Here is a 20416-nt window from a genome sequence, read left to right on the forward strand (position 1 = left end):
CACTTACTTGGGAGCAGTAAACCTCATTAAATACAACAGCATTCACTGCTGAGTAACAATGCCTATGATTGGGATGAGTCCCTTATGATTATGCTCTGTGAGGAAAGGGAGACCATAGCCACTGCGGCGTAGTGTGCTGAGGACTAGGGCTCTGGGTCCAAGTCCCCAGTGGGCCAAGGAAATCTGGATGACTGTGAGCCAGGCACTCACTCAGGTTATAATCCTCCTAGTCACATTGACCTGGGGATGGGATGGTGTAAAAGCAGGAACAGAACGGAACAGCCTGGAATGGCCTTTTCTTTAAAACAAACATGCCAAACACTATGGCATGTGTTAGAGACACCTGAGAGCAATATTTTAAGACAGAAAGGCTTGAAAACTTATATTATTATTAACTCCTTAATGCCCAGAACACATCCAGAACAGAAAGGAATGGCCTGGAAAAACCATTTCCAAATGAGCCAAATCAACAAAATACACCAGTCAGACATAACTACATGGGACTGATACAATAAGCCACAAAATTTTCACAGAAACCATGTTTGGATACTGGTTTTGGGCAATAGCTGATATTCTCAAAGGACAGCCTGGAATGGCCACTTCCATGTGAGCCAACTAAAACAAATTCACCAGTCACACATGAGTAGATGGGAGTGATACAATAAACCATAAACAAACACTACCGCTCAGCATTGGAATTAAAAGCCATCTTTAATGTATATGACAATAATATAATAGAATCAAACCCACCTCAAAAATTACCGATGTGTATCTTTAATTTTTTTGGGGGGGCACGCGTGGTGGCTTAGTGGTTAAGACACTGAATTGCAGACCGGAAGGTCAGCAGGACAGCAGTTCGAGACACAAGTGCTGCGTGATGGAGTGAGCTCCCATCTTCAGTCCCAGCTTCTGCCAACCTAGCAGTTTGAAAGCAAGAAATTTAGGGATGGCTGAGAATTTCTCCCCGAAACTTCGGGGGGCCGAGTGCCAACGCATTCGGCCCCCCGAAATTGGTGGGGAAATTCTCTGCCGGCCCCCCGCCCCCCCACGGGATGGGACTTACTGTGGCCGAATGTCCCTCTCGGCGGCGGGTCCCGGCGGCGGGTCCCGGCGGCAGTTCGGCGGCGGTTCGGCGGGGGCGGCGGCCGGTCGCTGCCGCCGCTGCTATTGCAAAAAAAAAAAAGTAAAGTAAAAAAAAAAACCACACCCCCGTGATAGGCTACGTAACAATTTACGTAGCCTATCATGGCTACATTTCCAAAGTCAGCCGTGATAGGCTAAGTAAATCGTCACGTAGCCTATCACGGGTGACTTTGAAAAAAAAAAAAAGCACGTACGCAAATGGTGGCGGCCCATGGGTGCTGCCATTTGCGTTCCTTATTTTGGCACGTCTAGCCTACGTAAAGTTTTACGTAGACTACGGCGAAAATAAGGGAACGCTATTTGCGTTACCCTTATTTTCGCCGTAGTCTACGTAAATCTTTACATAGACTAGACGTGTCAAAATAAGGAACGTAAATGGCGGTCCCCATGGGAGCCATTTGCGTACGTGTTTTTTTTTTCCAAAGTCACCCGTGATAGGCTACGTGACGATTTACATAGCCTATCACGGCTGACTTTGGAAATCTAGCCGTGATAAGCTACGTAAATCGTTACGTAGCCTATCACGGGTGTGTGTGTGTGTGTTTACTTTTTTTTTCGCGGCCGGGTAGACGGGGCGCTTCTACCTGGCCTGAATTTCGCCGGCGAGGGATGGGGCGCCTCCCCCCCCGGCCTGAATTTCAGCCGGGCGAGGCGGGGCCCTCCCCCCCTCGCCTGAACTTTGGGGGGAGAACCGAAGCGCCTCCCCCCCACCGCGAAGCAAGCTTCGAGAACAGGTAAGGGACTTTCGTCCATCCCTAAAAATTGCAAGTAGATAAATAGGTACCGCCTCGGCGGGAAAGGTAACAGCGTTCTGTGCACCTAGGTGTTCAGTCATGCCGGCTACATGACCACGGAAGCGTCTTCGGACAGCGCTGGCTCTTCAGCTTAGAAATGGAGATGAGCACCGCACCCTAGAGTCGGACACGACTGGTTGGGGACACCTTTACCTTTTTACCTTTTATCTTTAATTTTTAGCCCTACCAAGTAACATCTGACATCATCAAATTAAATTTGTCTATTGCTAAACCAGCGTAATTTATATTCAATGATTTAAAAAAAAAAAGAGGAAAAAGCCTGGTAATATAAGACCAGAGTTAGAGCTATCTCATGTTTGCTCAAGGTCCACAAATCCAGGAAATTGGAAGCTAAGTCTGGTTCCGTCACTGACGTTACCCGTGATCAGTGATGAAGCTGTACAATGTCAGGAATTATGCCGGCTCACAATTTACCCTCCATGCTGGCTAGGAAATGCTGGGAGTTGTAGTACTCCCCTCCCCATTGCGGCTGAAGCCGAACCCTAGCGGGAGCCGGCAACACCTTCCGATTTAGTAATGGGGTTGGGGATCCGTTGAGCCAATCAACCACCGGCCCACGGAGTTCAAAGAAACCAGGGGCGGGGCGCAGGCTGATGAAACCCGGCTCTTGTATTACAGGAGGCCCGGAACGGCTGGGCGTCCCGAGAGTCTTCCGCTTTTCGGTCTCCTTTCTGTTTCGCCTGGGCAAACGGCGCGAGGTTTTGTTCTCTTTCTGCCGAGCCGGCTGCTCCGTGGTCTCTGCCCCGGCTGGCGAAGGAAGCATTTCCCGCTGCTCGATCATCGGCGGAGTTGAGGTAACAGGGGAGGCGGGGGATAGGTACTTCGTTGCCGAGGCTGGCAGAGCTCCTGCGCCGCGAACAGCGGCAGGACAGGAGCGCCCCCCCCCCCCCATAACTCTCTGGGTAAAATCCAACATAAGCCATCCTTCGAGTAAACCCATTGAAAGGAATAGGACTTAAGTTAGACATGCCTAACAAGTCTCACTCATTTCAATGGGACTGCTCTAAGTAGGACTTCCGTTGGATTTTACCCTGTATGCCGAAGGGAGAGGAACCTGTTGAACTTCTAGTGGTCGTGCACTCGAGTTTTCTTTCCTGGGATAAACTGCAAGGATCATTGACGGCCACCATGCAGAAGGGCCAAATCCGACTAAATGCACATTGGAGAGCTGCACCTGTTGGATTTCTGGTTGCTGAGCCGCTCTTGAAAACACGTGGGTACTAGTCTATGATCTTGCCGGGTGGGAAAAAAAAGAAGAACCAATCTTCTTCTTCCAATATGTCAAGCGCTCTCTTCTGGTAACTCAGGTTACCAAAAATCAGGCTAAGGAAAAATGAGGGTAGAGTAGGTGGTGAAGGACGACATTTGCAATACAAACTTTAGTTCTGAAGACGAGAGAGGCAAACATACCGGAAGGGGAGAAGACACGAGAAAGCCACAAGAACAGAATTCTACTTTCTTAAATTGTCCTTTTCTTCCAACTATAGAGAGGAATGTTGCAGTTTCACAGTTCTGTACACCTCACCCAAAGAATTAGATGCAGGAGTGGGCAACAACCTCTATATATTTTGGTCTGCCATTCCCATCATCCCTCACCGTTGGGTATGCCAGCTAGGGATGATTGGAGTTGTAGGCCACAACATCTGGAACAAAAATAGTCTGTTCTCTGCATTCCTCTGGTTATAGAGCCTCAGTAGTTTAGTAAGGTTTCAGACAGACAGCTGCTTCATTGAGGAAGTTTGTAGTCTCGAATCTTGACAGCTGTTTTTCAGTTGCTGGGATGAAAGCAAAGTGTCCTCTCTTTAACTACCTTTTCAGGTAGTTTTTTGTTGAAACAAAATAACAGTATTTGCCCGACAGTATTATGGCTTAAAACTGGAATTTTTAGGGTAGTAATATGAGCTACTGTGCATGGGTGACTCCCTCATCCTAGGTGAGCACCAGACCATTCCTGGAACAATATCTAGTCTGCCATGTGGTCTGACTCTGTGCCATGCAAGACTGAACTTGGTTGAAAGTACTGCCAGGGTGACTTATTCAAACAATCTGCATCACAGAGTAGAGAGAGTCCTGAAGTAGTATAATTAGGCCTTAAGTATAGACTGAGGCTGTGGGAAAGATAGAATTTACATAGGGTTGTATCCAATGGCAGTCCTACCTAGAGTAGGCCCACTGAAATTATTGGGACTTAAATTAGACTGACATTGGATGCAACCTACATTATCCAGTGCATGTAGAACTGCGGTCAGCAACGTGGGGCCCATGGGCACCAATGTGCCCATGGATGCTGCTCGGCACCCTCAGGCTCCCTGCTTGTCCTGATTTTTATTTTATTTCTTAGGATTTTTTTTAATACACTTTTATTTTTCAACTGGGAGGCTGGCCTGCTGCAAAGCAAAGTGCTGCCCTCCAGTGTGATCTTTATTTGGGTTCAAAATAGTGGTTTTTTGTTTTGGTGCTGAGCCCCCATCTCTGCCTTGTAATTAGGCAGCTTAGGGCGCAATCCTATGGGGATAGGTGGCCGCCTCCGAACTCGGAGGCGGCCGCCTATCCAATGCAGGGCAGGAGAAGCACGGAGGAGATCATTCCCTCCATGCTTCTCCTGCCCTGCATTTACGGCTAGACAAATGCAGGGAAGGCGGAGCAGGGGAGGAGGCTGCCGGAAGGCACATAGGATGTGTCGTGTCGGCAATTCCGCCTTCCCCGCCCCAGAACGCCCCCCCGGAACGCCCCGTTTTGGCTGTTCTGTGTTCCCCTTTTGAGCACAGAGCACAAGGCTGTTCCATGCTGCCTGTGAGGCAGCACAGAAGGGTGGGAAGGTCGGTTCTCCGGGAACCACATATTCTATGTCTGTCTAGCCGCTGACTAGTGGCCATAGGATTGCTCCCTCCATTTTCTTATAGTCTCACCAGTTTGCCTTCTAGGAAATGAAGGTTCTGTGACTGGCCATGGCCACCATGACAGCCATTTTGTGAGAGCACCCACCGCACTCTCTCAAAATTCCAAATGTGCTCACCAACCCAAAAAGGTTGAGGACCCCTGATGTAGATTATACCACTGTACGTATTAAGTATTTTCGTATAATGTTGAGGAGATCCAAACATCCCCCATATTCAAAAAGTATTGCAGGAACTTGTCAAAGGCCTCATGAAAAGTACCATCTTGTGGAATGTGTGACATATTAACTTCAAGAAATGCAGCTTGCTGTTATACATATTTCTGTGCTGAGTTAAACTGCTGATTTTTAGTTGTGTCTCCTTTATAAGAAAATATCCAGAACAAACATCTTTTGGCTATATGCAAAGGAAAACTTATTAAATAGTCCTTAAACTTAGTCTTCAACTATTACCTTCAATCATTATTGATATATGCCTTTCTGGAAGTTGTCAGCAAAAGTACAAGACCCATGATTCTTCTTGAGGCTGTAGTGAGGCTGCAATCCTATGCCCACTTATCTGGGAATAAGTTACATTGAATCTGGTGAGGCTTCTAATTAGACATAAGTAAGACTGAGCTCTGCATGAACTTTTCTTATTTTCTCTTGCACTGAGAAAAGCAACAGCTGATATTTCAGCTGTGTAAGTTAAGCCTACAAAAATTACTAGCCCGCAACATTTTTTACTAGCCTGCTGGGGGCTGGCAGAGTGGGGACATACAGTTGTATTTCTATGCTGGGTGCGGAAGAGGGGGCTTCCCTCCTCTAGCAGCCCAGTTGGTTTCTTTGCTGGGTGCAGAAGAAGGATTGAGCACTCTTTGCTTCCTCTGCCAGCCTGCTCACATGCCTACATGCAATTCCATGTGCTTGTCTACATGCAATGGCGACCATGCTAGTGCTCAAATCAAAGGTTGTAATTGATTAAATGACTTTATGGAAATAAAGTGTGTGACATTTATTCATTCTTTTGTTTAGTGTGGATCTAACCTTTTAGGCATTAAAACAGCTTTGGCTGGATGTCATTCTGCTTTTTTTTTTTTGTCTTTTCAAGGTTACTGGAATAGCTGTGGACATGGCAGGCCCTTAAACCCTTTAGCCAAAGCTGTCTCCATAGATTACCTACATTGCCAATTAGCAAGTGTCACTGTCAATAGTAGAGATTGGCAACTGATACTTATCACTGTTCCAATATAGTAGAACAGTGTAGTGTAGTGGTGAGAGTGATGGACTGGGAGCCGGGAGATCCGGGTTCTAGTCCCCACTTGGCCATGGAAGCTCACTGGGTGACTCTGGGCCAGTCACAGACTCTCAGCCCAACCTACCTCACAGGGTTGTTGTTGTGAGGATAAAATGGAGGAGGGGGAGGATAATGTAAGCCGCCTTGGGTTCCTTGCAAGAGGAATAAAGGCGGCATATAAATGCAATAAATAAATAAATAAGCATGGATTACACTCGGCCCATGAGTTGATTTATGTATTGTAGTGAAATGCTTCCCTGAAAACTCTGCCATCCACCTAGATAACATAGTGATCGGGTCATCGTGTGCTGACTAGTAGGCAAACAGCTAGGATAGTTGGTATACCATAGACAAATATTAACTTGGGTCATTTTTGAGCCAGATTCTACAACATCAAAATGAATTGTGGATTGCCCTGAGAAATTTTGTCAAAACACAGAAGCTTAAAAATCAAAACATAGGCGTTTTGGTGAGGATATGGGATGTTATATATATGTTAAAACTACACGTATTCTCAAAATATGAGAAGGTAACAGGGAAATAAAACTTTTATTGAAAAATGGTCTATGGATAATGGTGTTCTGGATAAGGTACAACCATATGCTTTATTGGGACTGTGAAATAGAAAGAGAACAGAAAGAGGCTGAAATACATTTATACATATTTATATAAGTTTAGAACACTTGGAATAAGTGTTTAAAATGTAGGGTGTACAAAACAAAAGATTTTTGAACTATATTGCTTAGGAAGACTGAATTAATAAACAATTATGAATTAAAAAAGTAGCTATGCTAAGATGCTACTGGATCTGAAATTAACATATGGTTTTGGCTCTTGGTTTTCAAATGAAACTGCACACACAAATCAAAATGCAGTTTACAAATTGTGAAATTGTAAGAAGTTTGTTGGTATTGTTTGGATTTTGAGACATTGTTTGGTGTCTTATGCCGCCACAGATTCAACTTTTCAAGCAATTGTCTGCAAATGTGGGTTTAAAAACATCTGGAAACAAATCAAAGCATTCCCAGGTTCTTATTGGGCCTGCTTAATGAAGCAGGTTCTAGAATGCTCTCCTTGTTCTTAATAAATCCTGATTGCTATTACCAGAGGAGCATCATGTTGTAACTTAGATCATCAGCTGTAACAAAACCACATTCTTTGTTATTTCTTCCCCAACAGCCTTGACTAGATATCACCATGTGTGGCATTTGGGCCCTTTTTGGAAGTGATGAATGCCTCTCTGTTCAATGCCTGTGTGCTATGAAAATAGCCCACAGAGGCCCGGATGCTTTCCGCTTTGAAAATGTCAATGGATTCACCAGTTGCTGCTTTGGCTTCCATCGTCTGGCAATTGTTGATCAGCTGTATGGAATGCAGCCTCTGAGAGTGAAAAAATTTCCCTACTTGTGGCTGTGTTACAATGGAGAAATCTATAACTACAAAGAGGTAAAAACAAAACAAAACCCAACACCTGTTATAAGCTATGCCTGCTCCAGTGTTCCTTCCCACGTGCCTTAATGTTTCCTTTAGGAGTTTTTTGTCTGAGTGAACTGCTTTGCATGTTCAGCATAAAAATGCCTTAAATCAGGCATGGGCAACCCTGGCTCTCAGCCTAATTTCCAAAGCCCTCAGCAAGCGATCCACTCACACTTCTGGCAAGAGCGATCTGTCTCTCCTCTGGCAGCCTGGCTTGGGGGGGGGGGAGGGGAGAGAGAACTGGGGTAGCAGAAAGAGGGGAGAGAGAAAAGGCCTCTCTCCCCCCGCTCCCCGCCCCCGGTAAGTATTCAGTCTAGCTCTAAAAGATGTGGGTGAATTGGGATTAGGTGTTGGCTATACCAGCTACTCTTAATGTTCACTGGCACAAATCAGCTGGTGCAGATACACACTTTCCAGTATGTCACGTAGGGAAAGTAGGGGCACGCTTGTAACACCCCTATTTTCATACCAAGGATCGCCTCACGTGCCTTGCCCTCTTCACTGTTGCATATTACTGAAAATTCTACTCAACCTGGGATTGGATCCAGATTTAATCATACTTGGAATAGACCCACTGAAATCAGTGGGATTGAAGTTAGTCATGACCAGCGTAAGGCCCATTGATCTCAACAGGTTTAAGTATGACTAAATCTGGATCTAATCCCTGCTGTATGTTGCTGCAGTATAAATTACTCCACCCTCTACTGATTTAAAAGCCAGAAAGCCAGTTTTGGTAAAGCCATATAAGAAAAATGTAATTGTCCTACAGTATATTATTAACTGTTCAAAATATACTTCAGCAGCTTCAGTGCATGAAATGGCAGATTGTGCACTGCATCGTCATGTACACTAATGGCAGTCTCAGTTGTGTGAGTGTTGGTCCTTATCTAGCCAAAATTGTGCCTCCATGCACAAGAGGAACAAGCTTGAGGAACCCTGAGGTTTGCAGAAGGGGAGGGGGCACCCAAGCAGTCTAGTGATGATCGTGCATTCTCAGTGGCCAAGGAATGGTGACTGACTATTGAGGGGTGGAATGAAAAATCATGTTGGAGGGGGAATGGAATGGAGCATCCTGGAGAAGGACACTAAACAGGAATGCTTTATACTGCAACATGTTGTTGCAGTTCTCACTCGTAACACCATAGGGTTTGTGTGCATTTGCATAAGAACATTTGTCAGTAACAGACAGAGGGTAGAGACCAACTAAAGTCCTACTTGGAGTAGACCCATTGAAATGAATGGGACTTCAGTTAGTCATGACTAACTTGAGTCTCAGTCATTTCAGTGGGTCTACTCTAAGTAGGACTTCAGTTGGATTTTGTCTAGAAATTGCAGCATCCCTGGGGAGGGGGGAATCCCGTAGCATCCTGAATCATAAAACAATTAAATCAGCTGCTTAACATCTGGAATGCCTGGGCAAATAAAGAAGTCTTCGCCTGGTGCCAAAAAGACATCAGAGTGGGCGTCAAGTCAGTTTCTCTTAGGAGGGCATTCAAAATGCAAGGTGCCACAACTGAGAAGGCCCTCTCCCCACACCACCCATTGAGCCTGAGGTGGTGGTGATGCTGGGGGAAGGGCCTCTGATCATGACTCAGGCTGGCTGATGTGGTAGAAGATGGTCCTTCAGCTAACCAGTCTGCATATTCAAACAGCCCCATTGTAGTTCATGGGGAATGTTCGGTTACCTGAAAGAAGTGACAGCTGTGCTGGATGTTTATGGCCTGCAGTGCTTAGTCCATCAGATCCTTGTTAATGGCAATAGGAACTGGACTTGAGTGAACGCTTGAGGCTTCTGTTCAGTAGATTGGATCCAGACTGAGTAAGTACATCTGGACTGGCGGATGTCGACTTCCCCGTCCTGCCCTTCCCACAGCAGTCCCTCCAGTCCCCTGAAAATGCTACACAGAGGGTCAGGGGACCCTGCTGAATGGGGCGAGTTGTGGGGAGTGGGGATCCCTAAAAACTGGGTGGAGAGACCTTCACTTCCTCTCGAGAAGGCTGGATCCAACCCCAAGGTGTGGGGTTAAACCTGAGAGCTTCATGCAAAACATGTGCTCTGCCACCAAGCTACAGTTCTCTTGTAGATAAAAATGACATTCTCTAGGAATACTTACAGAATCAATCACTTCTGGGCCAGGTGGAGGGACGTACAGCTCTGGAGCCTCAGCTATGGCAAATTGACCAGTATGCTGCTCACTTCTTGTTTCACATCCAGGAGAAAGCGCTGAACTGAGCACTTTGCTGATGTAGGAACTGAAATCGTTGCAAATTTATTTGAAGATCTTATCTCCAAGAATTGAAAGAATTAGGGATTTGGATGAGTAAACGCTTGAGGATTTGGCTTCTGTTCAGTGGATTGGATCCAGATTTAGTCACACGCATCTCAGCTGGTGGATCCAGATTTAGTCACATGCAGCCCTGCCCCCTCCTCTCCAGAGCAGCCCCTCCTGCTGCCTGAAAATGCTACACAGAGGGTCGGGGGACCTTGCTAAATGGGGTGAGCTGCAGTGTGGGAGGGGAGATCCCCTCAAATCAGGCAAAGGCACTTTCTGCGTGCAAAGCCCTTCCATCAGCGAAAGGCAAATCTTGGATCCAGCCCCATGTCTCGCCATGGCAAGCAGTTGTTGCTGAGACTAATACAAGAGGCTGCAAAATATCACAGGAATAATGTGAACTTCATTGCTGGGAACAGCCTTTGCTGTGGGGAATATTATCTTTGATTCTGGGGATTAATAGTGCTGCATGGGGAAATGGGAGACTGTTTATAGAAACTTCCAAATCGCCCATCGAAATCTTTTTTGCTTGGGCCCCATGTTTAAAAAAGAAAAGAAAAATCAGTAAAAATCCTTGACAATATTTTTCAGCCTTCAAAAGTGCATCTTTCCAAATGCATTCAAAACATCTTTAACATATATGATTCTGACACTGTTGTGAAACATGTAAGAGAAGGGAAAAGTTGCTTTATATGAGGCTTATTGACGTGATCAGTTATCTTGAGATGGCAGCCCCTTAATTCACTCTGATGTGTTCAAATGCTGGAATCATGCGCTGAAGAGAGAGTTTGACAGGGACTGCACATCTTTCAGACACTTATTGACAAAAGTGATCTACGCCATTCTAATGTTAATGTATAATTATTCTCTTTTTAGGATGTAAAATGCATTATTTTCATGTGTGTCTATGAATACTAATTTTGTTCCTTTCCATACAATCTCTCCCTCCCCCCCCCCCATTTTTTTGTAGCTGCAGAAACAGTTTGAGTTTGATTACCAGACCTTGGTAGATGGGGAGGTAATCCTTCATCTTTACAACAAAGGGGGAATAGAGCAAACAGCTTCCATGCTTGATGGTGTATTTGCATTCATTTTGCTTGACACTGCAAATAGAAAAGTCTTCCTGGGAAGAGATACGTATGGAGTCAGACCACTGTTTAAGGTGCTGACTGATGATGGATTCCTGGGTGTTTGCTCTGAGGCCAAAGGTAACCTCTCAAATTCTCTGACTCACTTTGAAATCTACCTTCATGGGCTACAGATATTAAATATCAACCTGCATCTTTGATCATACAAATAGACCCAATTGTATAATTGTATAGATTTTTATTTCTGAAATCTCTTACTTCATCCTATGTCAACAAAATTGCTTCTTTATGAAAATGTGTTTTGCATCAGATGAAGTAGAATGTCTCACTTGACAACTTGCTTTGAGCAAGAACTGACAGGTTTCAGCAGAAAACAAAACCCTGCCACAAAAGGAGAACGTGAGATGAATTTTGCAAAGTATCGTAGTAATTATTCTGAGACCTTATTTGGTGTGCGTTTTTAGGATTCTGATAGAAATAATCATAATAGAAATAATTCTTATAGAAGTAATCATGACAGAAATAAAAATTCTGATAGAAGTAACCATGATAGAAATAAAAGAATAGAGCTTGATCCAGTGTAATATGTGTACTGTGAGTTCTTCATAGCTCTTGCAAGCACCAGCTTGGCTTCACCTGCCTCGCAACCTCACCCATTGGGAGAAGGTGTGGGGCAGGTGAAGCCACTCTGTCCAAAGCACCAGGTGGATCATCCTTCTGGCGCATCGGCTGGAGTCCAGCTGCTGCAAGGGGGGTGGTTGGGGGAGATTCCTCCCAGCACTTCAGATGGGTCAGCTTCACTGTGCATGGGTCTTTCTGAATGGGGGAAGCCCATGCAAAGCCACCAGATATGTTGCCCAGGGACTAAATGATGTCAGGGCGTGGGCCCGCCCCCTGATGCCATTTTGCTCATGGAAGGCTGCGGGAGAGGGTCATCCAGCTCCCCACCCGAAGCTATTTCTCCACCCCGCTATATGGCATAAGAGACCAGTTTTCACTCTCCCATCCACTCCATTCTTCACAGTGTGCCTGCATGGGCCTGCAACGCACCACGCTGTTAGGAAGAACGGAAGGTCTGTGTGCATCTCTCATATCCCTGTCCATTCCCCAAGGTTGTGTTCCTTGAGTGGAGTGGGGTATAGCTGGACAGAGATATGGAAAGTATGCATAAACTTCCCATTGCTTGTGATACCCATGTGTGCTGAGAATGGGGAGGGGAGCTTGGCTCTCTTATGCCCTATGAGGATCTTATAGTGCACCTGCAGGGAACTGGATCAAGCCCATCATACTAATAAGATGAATATATGGCTCCAGGTTCCACACACTGGGTAATTCTCATGTAAATACTGTATATTAGCTCACGACATGAATGGTTTCTCCCTGGTAATCCCGTGCACTGCAGGCTGGACTCTAGAGTAGAATGGATGCTACATTGATGCAGCACTTTGGAATGTAAATATTAGAGAATATACTTAAGCACAAGCAAGTCGCTGTAGTTTTCTTATCTAATAAATGAAATGTGCCGATTGGCCCGTTTGAGTTAAATTTGGCCATAGTTATCCTTTTAATGGTTGCAAGAGAAAAGAGCACATTGGGTGAATATCTCCTCTTGCAATGTAATGCTCCCTCCAATAACCCCTGATGCCCCTGGGTTAGCGTTTTTTTAGAGCTATCAGTCTGGCCTGGTTACATTCTTTATGCTGCTGCCAGTATTTACTTGTATGGAGTTCCACTTTGTCTACTGCTATCAGTATTTCTTCATGAGATGTCTCTTTATAGCAGGGAACTGGTGGCTGTTCAGATGCTGTTGGGCTACAACAGAGAGTCAATGCCATGTAGTAATTAGGAATGTGATATGGTATAGCGGTTAGACTGTTGGACTAGGGCTGAGGAGACCTGGGTTTTAGTCCCCATTCTTCCATGAAGCTCATTGGGTGACTTTGGACCAGGCTGTGACTCTCAGCCTAACCTACCTCACAGGGTTGTTGTGAGGATAAAATGAAGAGGGGGAGGACTGTGTAAGCTGCCTTGGCTTCTTTGCAAGAGCATAAAGGCAAGATAATAATATGATAATACATAAAATACATAAATACATACATAATATATAAAATCAATAAACTCCCTTCATCCCTGACCATTCCCCATGCTGGCTGGGGCTGATGGGAGTTGGAGTTCAAGATCTGGAAGGCCAAAGGTTCTCCACCTCTATTTCATAGTGTTGGTCTGCAACTGGTGGTTCATGCCCCAAACTACAATGGGTCGCAGTCATGGCACCACCACCGAGCTTTGGTTGGGGTTCTTTTTCCTCTCTCCCCTTCCTTCTTTTGGAAAAGAGAGTGACCAGATGCAAAGGAGGATGGAATTCCTTTATTTCTCATAGTGGTGTAGAACATGGATGGGGAATGTGTGGCTTTCCAGATGTTGTTGGACTGTAACTCCTATCAGCCCTAGCCAGTGTAGCCAGGGATGATGGGAGTTGCAGTTCAACAACATCCAAAGGGCCACACATTCCCCACTCCTGGTGTAGATGAAGACATCCAAATATGTCTTCTTCACCCAAGTATGACAAGCTTCAACTGCAAAAGTTCCCTGTTCTGCACAGCTATTGTAGGAGTCCTACAAAATTGTAGGACTCCTAAAACAGCTGTACCTGGCCACCCTAAAGGGGAAAAAAACAAGTATGTAGGGTCAAAAAATTGAAGTGGGTCCCATGTTTGGGACTAAAAGTGGGTCTTGGATCTGAAGAAGTTGTAGAACTTTTCCCTTCTTGCTGGCCCAAGGTTAGATCTGTCATGTCTCTTCTGATGCTGTAGCTATGTGTTGCTAATTTCAAGATTAATGTTGACATTTCAAACTGTACCTTGGTTACGCCAGCCTCCCCAACCTGGTGCCCTTCAGTTGTGTTGGACTACAATTCCCAGAATCCCCAGCTAGCATGGTCCATGGTGGCTGGGGGGGATTGGCACTGTAGTCAACACATCTGGAGAGCACCAGGTTGGGGGAGGCTGGTGTAGGCAGTTTCAAGCACTGTAATAACTGGCATTTTATCTTAGCCAGGTAAAAACTAACAACCCCCCACCCCCTGTGCAATCTTCTGTATCTAGGTCTTATCAGCTTGAAGCACAACATGTCCTTTGCCCCAAAAGTGGAACCTTTCCTTCCGGGTCACTATGAAGTGTTGGATTTAAAGCCAAGTGGCAAAGTCGCATCGGTGGAAATGGTAAAATTTCACAGCCCAAAAGATGAACCTCTGCATGCTGCCTACAGTACAGTACAAAATCTACCCTCAGGTAACAGCAAGTCTAAAACAGGTTTCTTAACCTGTTAAACGGGTACCTGACATAAATCTCAGTGCATATGTGGCTTCACTGGCAGATCATTTTATGTTCTAGGGCAGGGGTGGGGAACCTTTTTTCTGTTAATGGCCACATTCCCTCAGGGTGATCAGTCCGGGGCTATGTGTTGGCAATGGGCGTGGCCAAAGCCAGGGGTGGGTGGGGTCAGAGCCAAAAGTAGGTGGTGTCACTCCTTTCTCTCTCTTAGCAACCCCCTTCCATCGCGCTTCCCTCCCTCCTTCCTCACTCAGGGTGCTGCTGTGAGAGGGACAGAGCACTCTTCCCAGAAGTCTGAACTGAACTCTTGTAGAGGGGCTTTTAAAAGTAGGCCACATAGAGCCCTATCGCCGTAGTTTGCCCACCTTTGTTAAAGGAGCACAGTGTCTTGAGGTTTTGTTCATGTGGTTAGAGAATAGATTACCTTTCTGGTAAAGAACTTCATGTCCTTATTTAGTCTGCCTTTAATGAGCCCTTTCTTTTTTCTGCTAGGTGTTGATGTCGAAACAGTGAAAAGCAACATTCGGCTTTTGTTTGAAAATGCCGTTAGAAAACGTTTGATGGCTCACAGAAGAATTGGTTCTCTCCTATCCGGTAAAAATAATGGAGTGTTTGTAACCATTACCCTTCTCTTCCCTAATACAGTGTATGGAACAGCAATGTGTTGGTAGTGCATCTGATCCCATTACTTTAGCTACGTCTTTTATTTAGAAACAATTTAATGGCAGTTTTAAAAGTAATTGTAAAATGCATGTACTCCTTTCCTTGTTGAGTGCTTATTGGCAGAGGGATGGATGTAACAGAAAGCACTGCATAGCATATTACACAACTGGGGGTGGGGGTGGGATTTAAGAATCATGGAAGGTGGCTTAGGTGACTTCAGTTTACCAAAACAGGAGTAGCTGTGAGATGACAATTCATCAGTACTGTATTTGATGGGCGGTAAGATCATATGATGTAGATGGGAGGCATAAAAGAAGACAAGGAATCTACCCTATGTAGAATATATTAAACACTAATAAGCAGTCTCAATTCTCTAAGTCAGCTTTCTCCAACCTGGAGCCGTCCAGATGTTTCGGCTGACATCTCCCAGCATTCCTGAGTATCAGCCATCTTAGCTGGTGCTGATGGGAGTTGAAGTCCAAAACATCAGGAGGGCAGCAGATTGTGGAAGGCTACTGTAAGTGCATCTGCACACAAGAAGAAGGTATCAGCAGACTCAGGGAAGTCCCAAGGTTTGCAGAAGGCGGGGGAAACCCTGGGTTGAGGGAGGAGACCACCCCCAGAACAGCCCAGTAAAGAATGAGCATGCTCAGTAGCCACAGAATTCCGACTGACTGTTTTGGGGGGCAGGGGTGGGGTGAGCGACCAGAAAACCAGAAAACTGGGTGGGAGCAGAAATGGAATGGAGTATCCAGAATGGAATGGGAGCATTCCATACTGCAATGTAGTCTTGCAGGTCTCACTTGATGGTTTATTTCATTTTATGTATTTATTTTATGGATCTATGCACTGCCTTCCAATGGTGTTTCTATGGTGGTTTCCAGAAAGCATAAGACTTAATAACATCACAATATCATAAACATTAACGATTCATAACACGGCAGTTAGAATAATGGTTCAAAAGCTGCCCGAACAATTAAAAAGGACAGGAAGAATGAATTAAGTGTATGCCTGGCACCTGGAAGACAACAGCATGTGTGCCCGGTGAATTTCCCTGGGGTAAGAGTAATGAAAATGAGGTGCTACAACCAAGAAAGCCCTCCCCCTGTTGCCGCCCACCTTATCTCAGGAGAGGAGGGTGTCCCAAACCAATCTTAGTGGCCAGCAGGCTGATGGTGAGAATCAACAGTTTGAATTGAGCTTGGAAGCAAACCAGGAGGCTGTGCAAACTCCCAGAACACCTGCAAGAGGGGTTCCCTCTGGCTGGGGATGAGATAGTATTTGTAAATACACTATGTTGCACCACAATGAAATACTTACTTTATGTATATGAAGATTTCCAAGTTTGATTGTAATATCCAGTAAACGCTACTGCTACTATATTCTACTTAAAATACGCACGTCCGTTCTGTTTTTATTTGTGCATTCTGCCTGTCAGTTACATGGAATTTTCAGTGGGGAGAGCTAGATGGTTAACAGACATAACAATGGATGATTATTTAACAGGTGGCTTGGACTCCAGTTTAGTCGCTGCAGTGCTCGTCAGACTGATGAAAGAACAAAAAATTGCCTACCCCTTGCAAACCTTTGCTATTGGCATGGAAGATAGTCCTGACTTGCTGGCTGCAAGAAAGGTAGAGTGATATCTTGGTTTAAAAGGCACTCATTCAGTATGACCTGGGCTGTATGTATGTTTGTGTGTGTGTGTGTGCGCGCGCGCGCGTGTCATCTTTCTCTTGTTTTTAATGTTCTTGTTTTTACTGTTTTAAGGTTTTATTGTGCTAAATTGTTGTACACTGCCTTGATGGCTTATTAACAGGTAAGACTGTATATAAATGTTAATAATAAATAAATTGTTGTTGTTGTTCAGTCGTTCAGTCGTGTCCGACTCTTCGTGACCCCATGGACCATAGCACACCAGGCCTTCCTGTCCTGCGCTCTCTCCCGGAGCGTGCTCAAGTTCATATTCATTGCATCAGTGATGCTATCTAGCCATCTCATCCTCTGCCGTCCCCTTCTCCTTTGGCCTTCAGTCTTTCCCAGCATCAGGGTCTTTTCCAGGGAGTTTTCTCTTCGCATTAGGTGGCCAAAATATTGGAGCTTCAGCTTCAGTATCTGTCCTTCCAATGAGCAGCCAGGGTTGATTTCCTTTAGGATGGACTGATTTGACCTCCTTGCAGTCCGGGGGACTCGTAAGAGTCTTCTCCAGCACCACAGTTCGAAAGCATCAATTCTTCGGCGCTCAGCCTTCCTTACAGTCCAGCTCTCACAGCCATACATTACTACTGGGAAAACCATAGCTTTGATTAGACGGACCTTTGTCGGCAAGGTGATGTCTCTGCTTCTTACTATGCTGTCTAGGTTTGCCATAGCTTTCCTCCCAAGGAGCAAGCGTCTTTTAATTTCATGGCTACAGTCACCGTCTGTGGTGATCTTGGAGCCCAAGAAAGTAAAATCTGTCACTGCTTCCATTTCTTCCCCTTCTATATGCCAGGAAGTGATAGGGCCAGATGCCATGATCTTCGTTTTTTTAATGTTGAGTTTCAAACCAGCTTTTGCACTCTCCTCTTTCACCCTCAACAAGAGGCTCTTGAGATCCTCTTTGCTTTCTGCCATTAGGGTGGTATCGTCTGCATATTGGAGGTTGTTGATAATTCTCCCAGCAATCTTAATTCCGACCTCTGATTCATCCAACCCGGCATTTCTCATGATGTACTCTGCATATAAGTTAAATAAGCAGGGTGACAATATGCAGCCTTGTCGTACTCCTTCCCAATTTTGAACCAATCGGTTGTTCCATCTCTGGTTCTTACTGTTGCTTCTTGACCCTCGTACAGGTTTCTCAGGAGACAGTTAAGGTGGTCTGGTACTCCCATCACTTTCAGAATTTGCCACAGTTTGTTGTGATCCACACAATCAAAGGCTTTAGCGTAGTCAATGAAGCAGAAATAGATGTTTTTCTGGAATTCTCTTGCTTTCTCCATGATCCAGCGAATGTTGGCGATTTGATCTCTAGTTCCTCTGCCTCTTCTAAACCCAGCTTGTACTTCCGGTAGTTCTTGGTTCGCATACTGCTGAAGCCTAGCTTGTAGGATTTTGAGCATCTCCTTGCTGGCATGTGAAATGAGTGCAATTGTGCGGTAGTTTGAACACTCTTTGGTGTTGCCCTTCTTTGGAATTGGAATGTAAACTGACCTTTTCCAGTGTTGTGGCCACTGTTGAGTGTTCCAGATTTGTTGGCATATTGAATGCAGCACTTTAACAGCATCATCTTTTAGGATTTTAAATAGCTCAGCTGGAATACGGTCATCTCCGCTAGCTTTGTTGTTACTAATGCTTCCTAAGGCCCACTTGACTTCACTCTCTAGGATGTCCGGCTCAAGTTCAGTGACCGCACTATCATGGCTATCAGGGACATTCAGATCTTTCCTGTATAGTTCTTCTGTGTATTCTTTCCACCTCTTCTTAATCTCATCTGCTTCTGTTAGGTCCCTGCCTTCTTTGTCCTTTATCATGCCCGTCTTTGCAAAAAACATTCCCTTGAGATCTCCAATTTTCTTGAAGAGATCTCTAGTCTTTCCCATTCTGTTGTTTTCCTCGATTTCTTTGCATTGTTCATTTAAGAAGGCCTTCTTGTCTCCCCTTGCTATTCTCTAGAACTCTGCATTCAGTTGGGTATATCTTCCCCTTTCTCCCTTGCTTTTCGCTGCCCTTCTTTCGTGAGCTACTTGTAAAGCCTCATCAGACAGCCACTTTGCTTTCTTGCATTTCTTTTTCTTTGGGATGGATTTCGTTGCTGCCTCCTGAACAATGTTACGGACCTCCGTCCATAGTTCCTCAGGCACTCTGTCTATCAGGTCTAATCCCTGAAATCTATTCCTCACCTCCACTGTATATTCATAAGGGATATGATTTAGGTCATACCTGAATGGTTTAGTGGTTTTCCCTATGTTCTTCAATTTCAGCCGAAATTTTGCAAGAAGCAGCTCATGATCTGAGCCACAGTCAGCTCCAGGTCTTGTTTTTACTGACTGTATGGAGCTTTCTCCATCTTTGGCTGCAAAGGACATAATGAATCTGATTTCGATATTGACCATCTGGTGATGTCCATGTGTAGAGTCGTCTCTTGTGCTGTTGGAAAAGAGTGTTTGCTATGATCAGCATGTTCTCTTGGCAAAACTCTATTAGCTTTTGTCCTGCTTCATTTTGTACACCAAGGCCATGCCTGCCTGTTATCCCGGTGATTTCTTGACTTCCTACTTTAGCATTCCAATCCCCTATGATGAAGAGGAATCTTTTTTTGGTGTTAGTTCTAGAAGGTGTTGTAGGTCTTCATAGAACCGATCAACCACAGCTTCTTCGGCATCAGTGGTTGGGGCATAGACTTGAATTACTGTGATGTTGTATGGTTTGCCTTGGATTCGTACTGAGATCATTCTATCATTTTTAAGATTGTACCCCAGTACTGCTTTTCCCACCCTTTTGTTGACTATGAGTGCTACTCCATTTCTTCTAAGGGATTCTTGCCCACAGTAGTAGATATGATGGTCACCTGAATTCAATTCGCCCATGCCTGTCCATTTTAGTTCGCTGATTCCCAAGATGTCGATGTTCAATCTTGCCATCTCATGTTTGACCACCTCCAGCTTACCTTGATTCATTGATCTGACATTCCAGGTTCCTAAACAATATTGTTCTTTACAGCATCGGATTTTCTTTTCACCGCCAGACACATCCACAGCTGAGTGTCCTTTCAGGTTTGGCCCAGCCGCTTCACTCTTTCTGGCGCTATTTGGAAATACCCTCTGCTCTTCCCCAGTAGCATATTGGACACCTTCCGACCTGAGGGTCTCTTCTTCCGGCGTCATATCTTTTAGCCTTGTGATACGTTCCATGGGGTTTTCTTGGCAAGAATACTGGAGTGGGTTGCCATTTCCTTCTCCAGTGGACCACATTTTGTCAGAACTCTCTGCCATGACCTGTCCATCTTGGATGGCCCTGCACGGCATAGCTTATGGCTTCACTGAGTTACGCAAGCCCCTTCGCCACAACAAGGCAGTGATCCATGAAGGATAATAAATAAATTGCAATAGTGCAATATATGGAATGATATTGGGCATGACACATAACTTCCAGAGAACCTTGACTTTCATTTTTGTTTTTTAAGCAAGGTTTTAGACCAAGGGTGGGTAACTGCTTGCAAATAAGCTAAATTTGATCCTGTTGGCTTTCTGTAGCTGCTACAGATTACATTTTTTTCCTGAATTCAAGGAGCAGCGGCAGGCCACATGCAGCCGATGGGCCGCGTGTTGCCCACCCCCCTTCTAGATCTTAAGGCTGCAAAGGTGGTCTGGAAAGTACATGGCCAGTAGATGAACATCTCACAAGTCAGAGCAGGATTCTTGGTAATTGGGAATGGAGTAATCCAATGAAATTGAGTGGCATTACACTCAG

General features: G+C 45.0%; 1 protein-coding gene across 1 annotated transcript in view; it reads left to right on the forward strand.

Moving 5' to 3' along the window:
• The first annotated feature begins 2550 nt into the window (after positions 1-2550).
• Positions 2551-20416, forward strand: part of ASNS (asparagine synthetase (glutamine-hydrolyzing)) — a 28358-nt gene continuing 10492 nt past the window's right edge. The window contains exons 1-6 of the mRNA XM_084858747.1: positions 2551-2752; positions 7310-7576; positions 10850-11087; positions 14072-14257; positions 14792-14893; positions 16469-16596. Coding sequence (XP_084714873.1) covers positions 7328-7576; positions 10850-11087; positions 14072-14257; positions 14792-14893; positions 16469-16596 — 903 coding nt within the window. The 5' untranslated portion in view covers positions 2551-2752; positions 7310-7327. The remainder of the gene's footprint in view (positions 2753-7309; positions 7577-10849; positions 11088-14071; positions 14258-14791; positions 14894-16468; positions 16597-20416) is intronic.

The sequence above is a fragment of the Heloderma suspectum genome, chromosome 5, assembly GCF_057233095.1.
Source record: "Heloderma suspectum isolate Gila_16-S chromosome 5, 16-S_ref, whole genome shotgun sequence".
In the NCBI taxonomy this organism is placed as follows: domain Eukaryota; kingdom Metazoa; phylum Chordata; class Lepidosauria; order Squamata; family Helodermatidae; genus Heloderma; species Heloderma suspectum.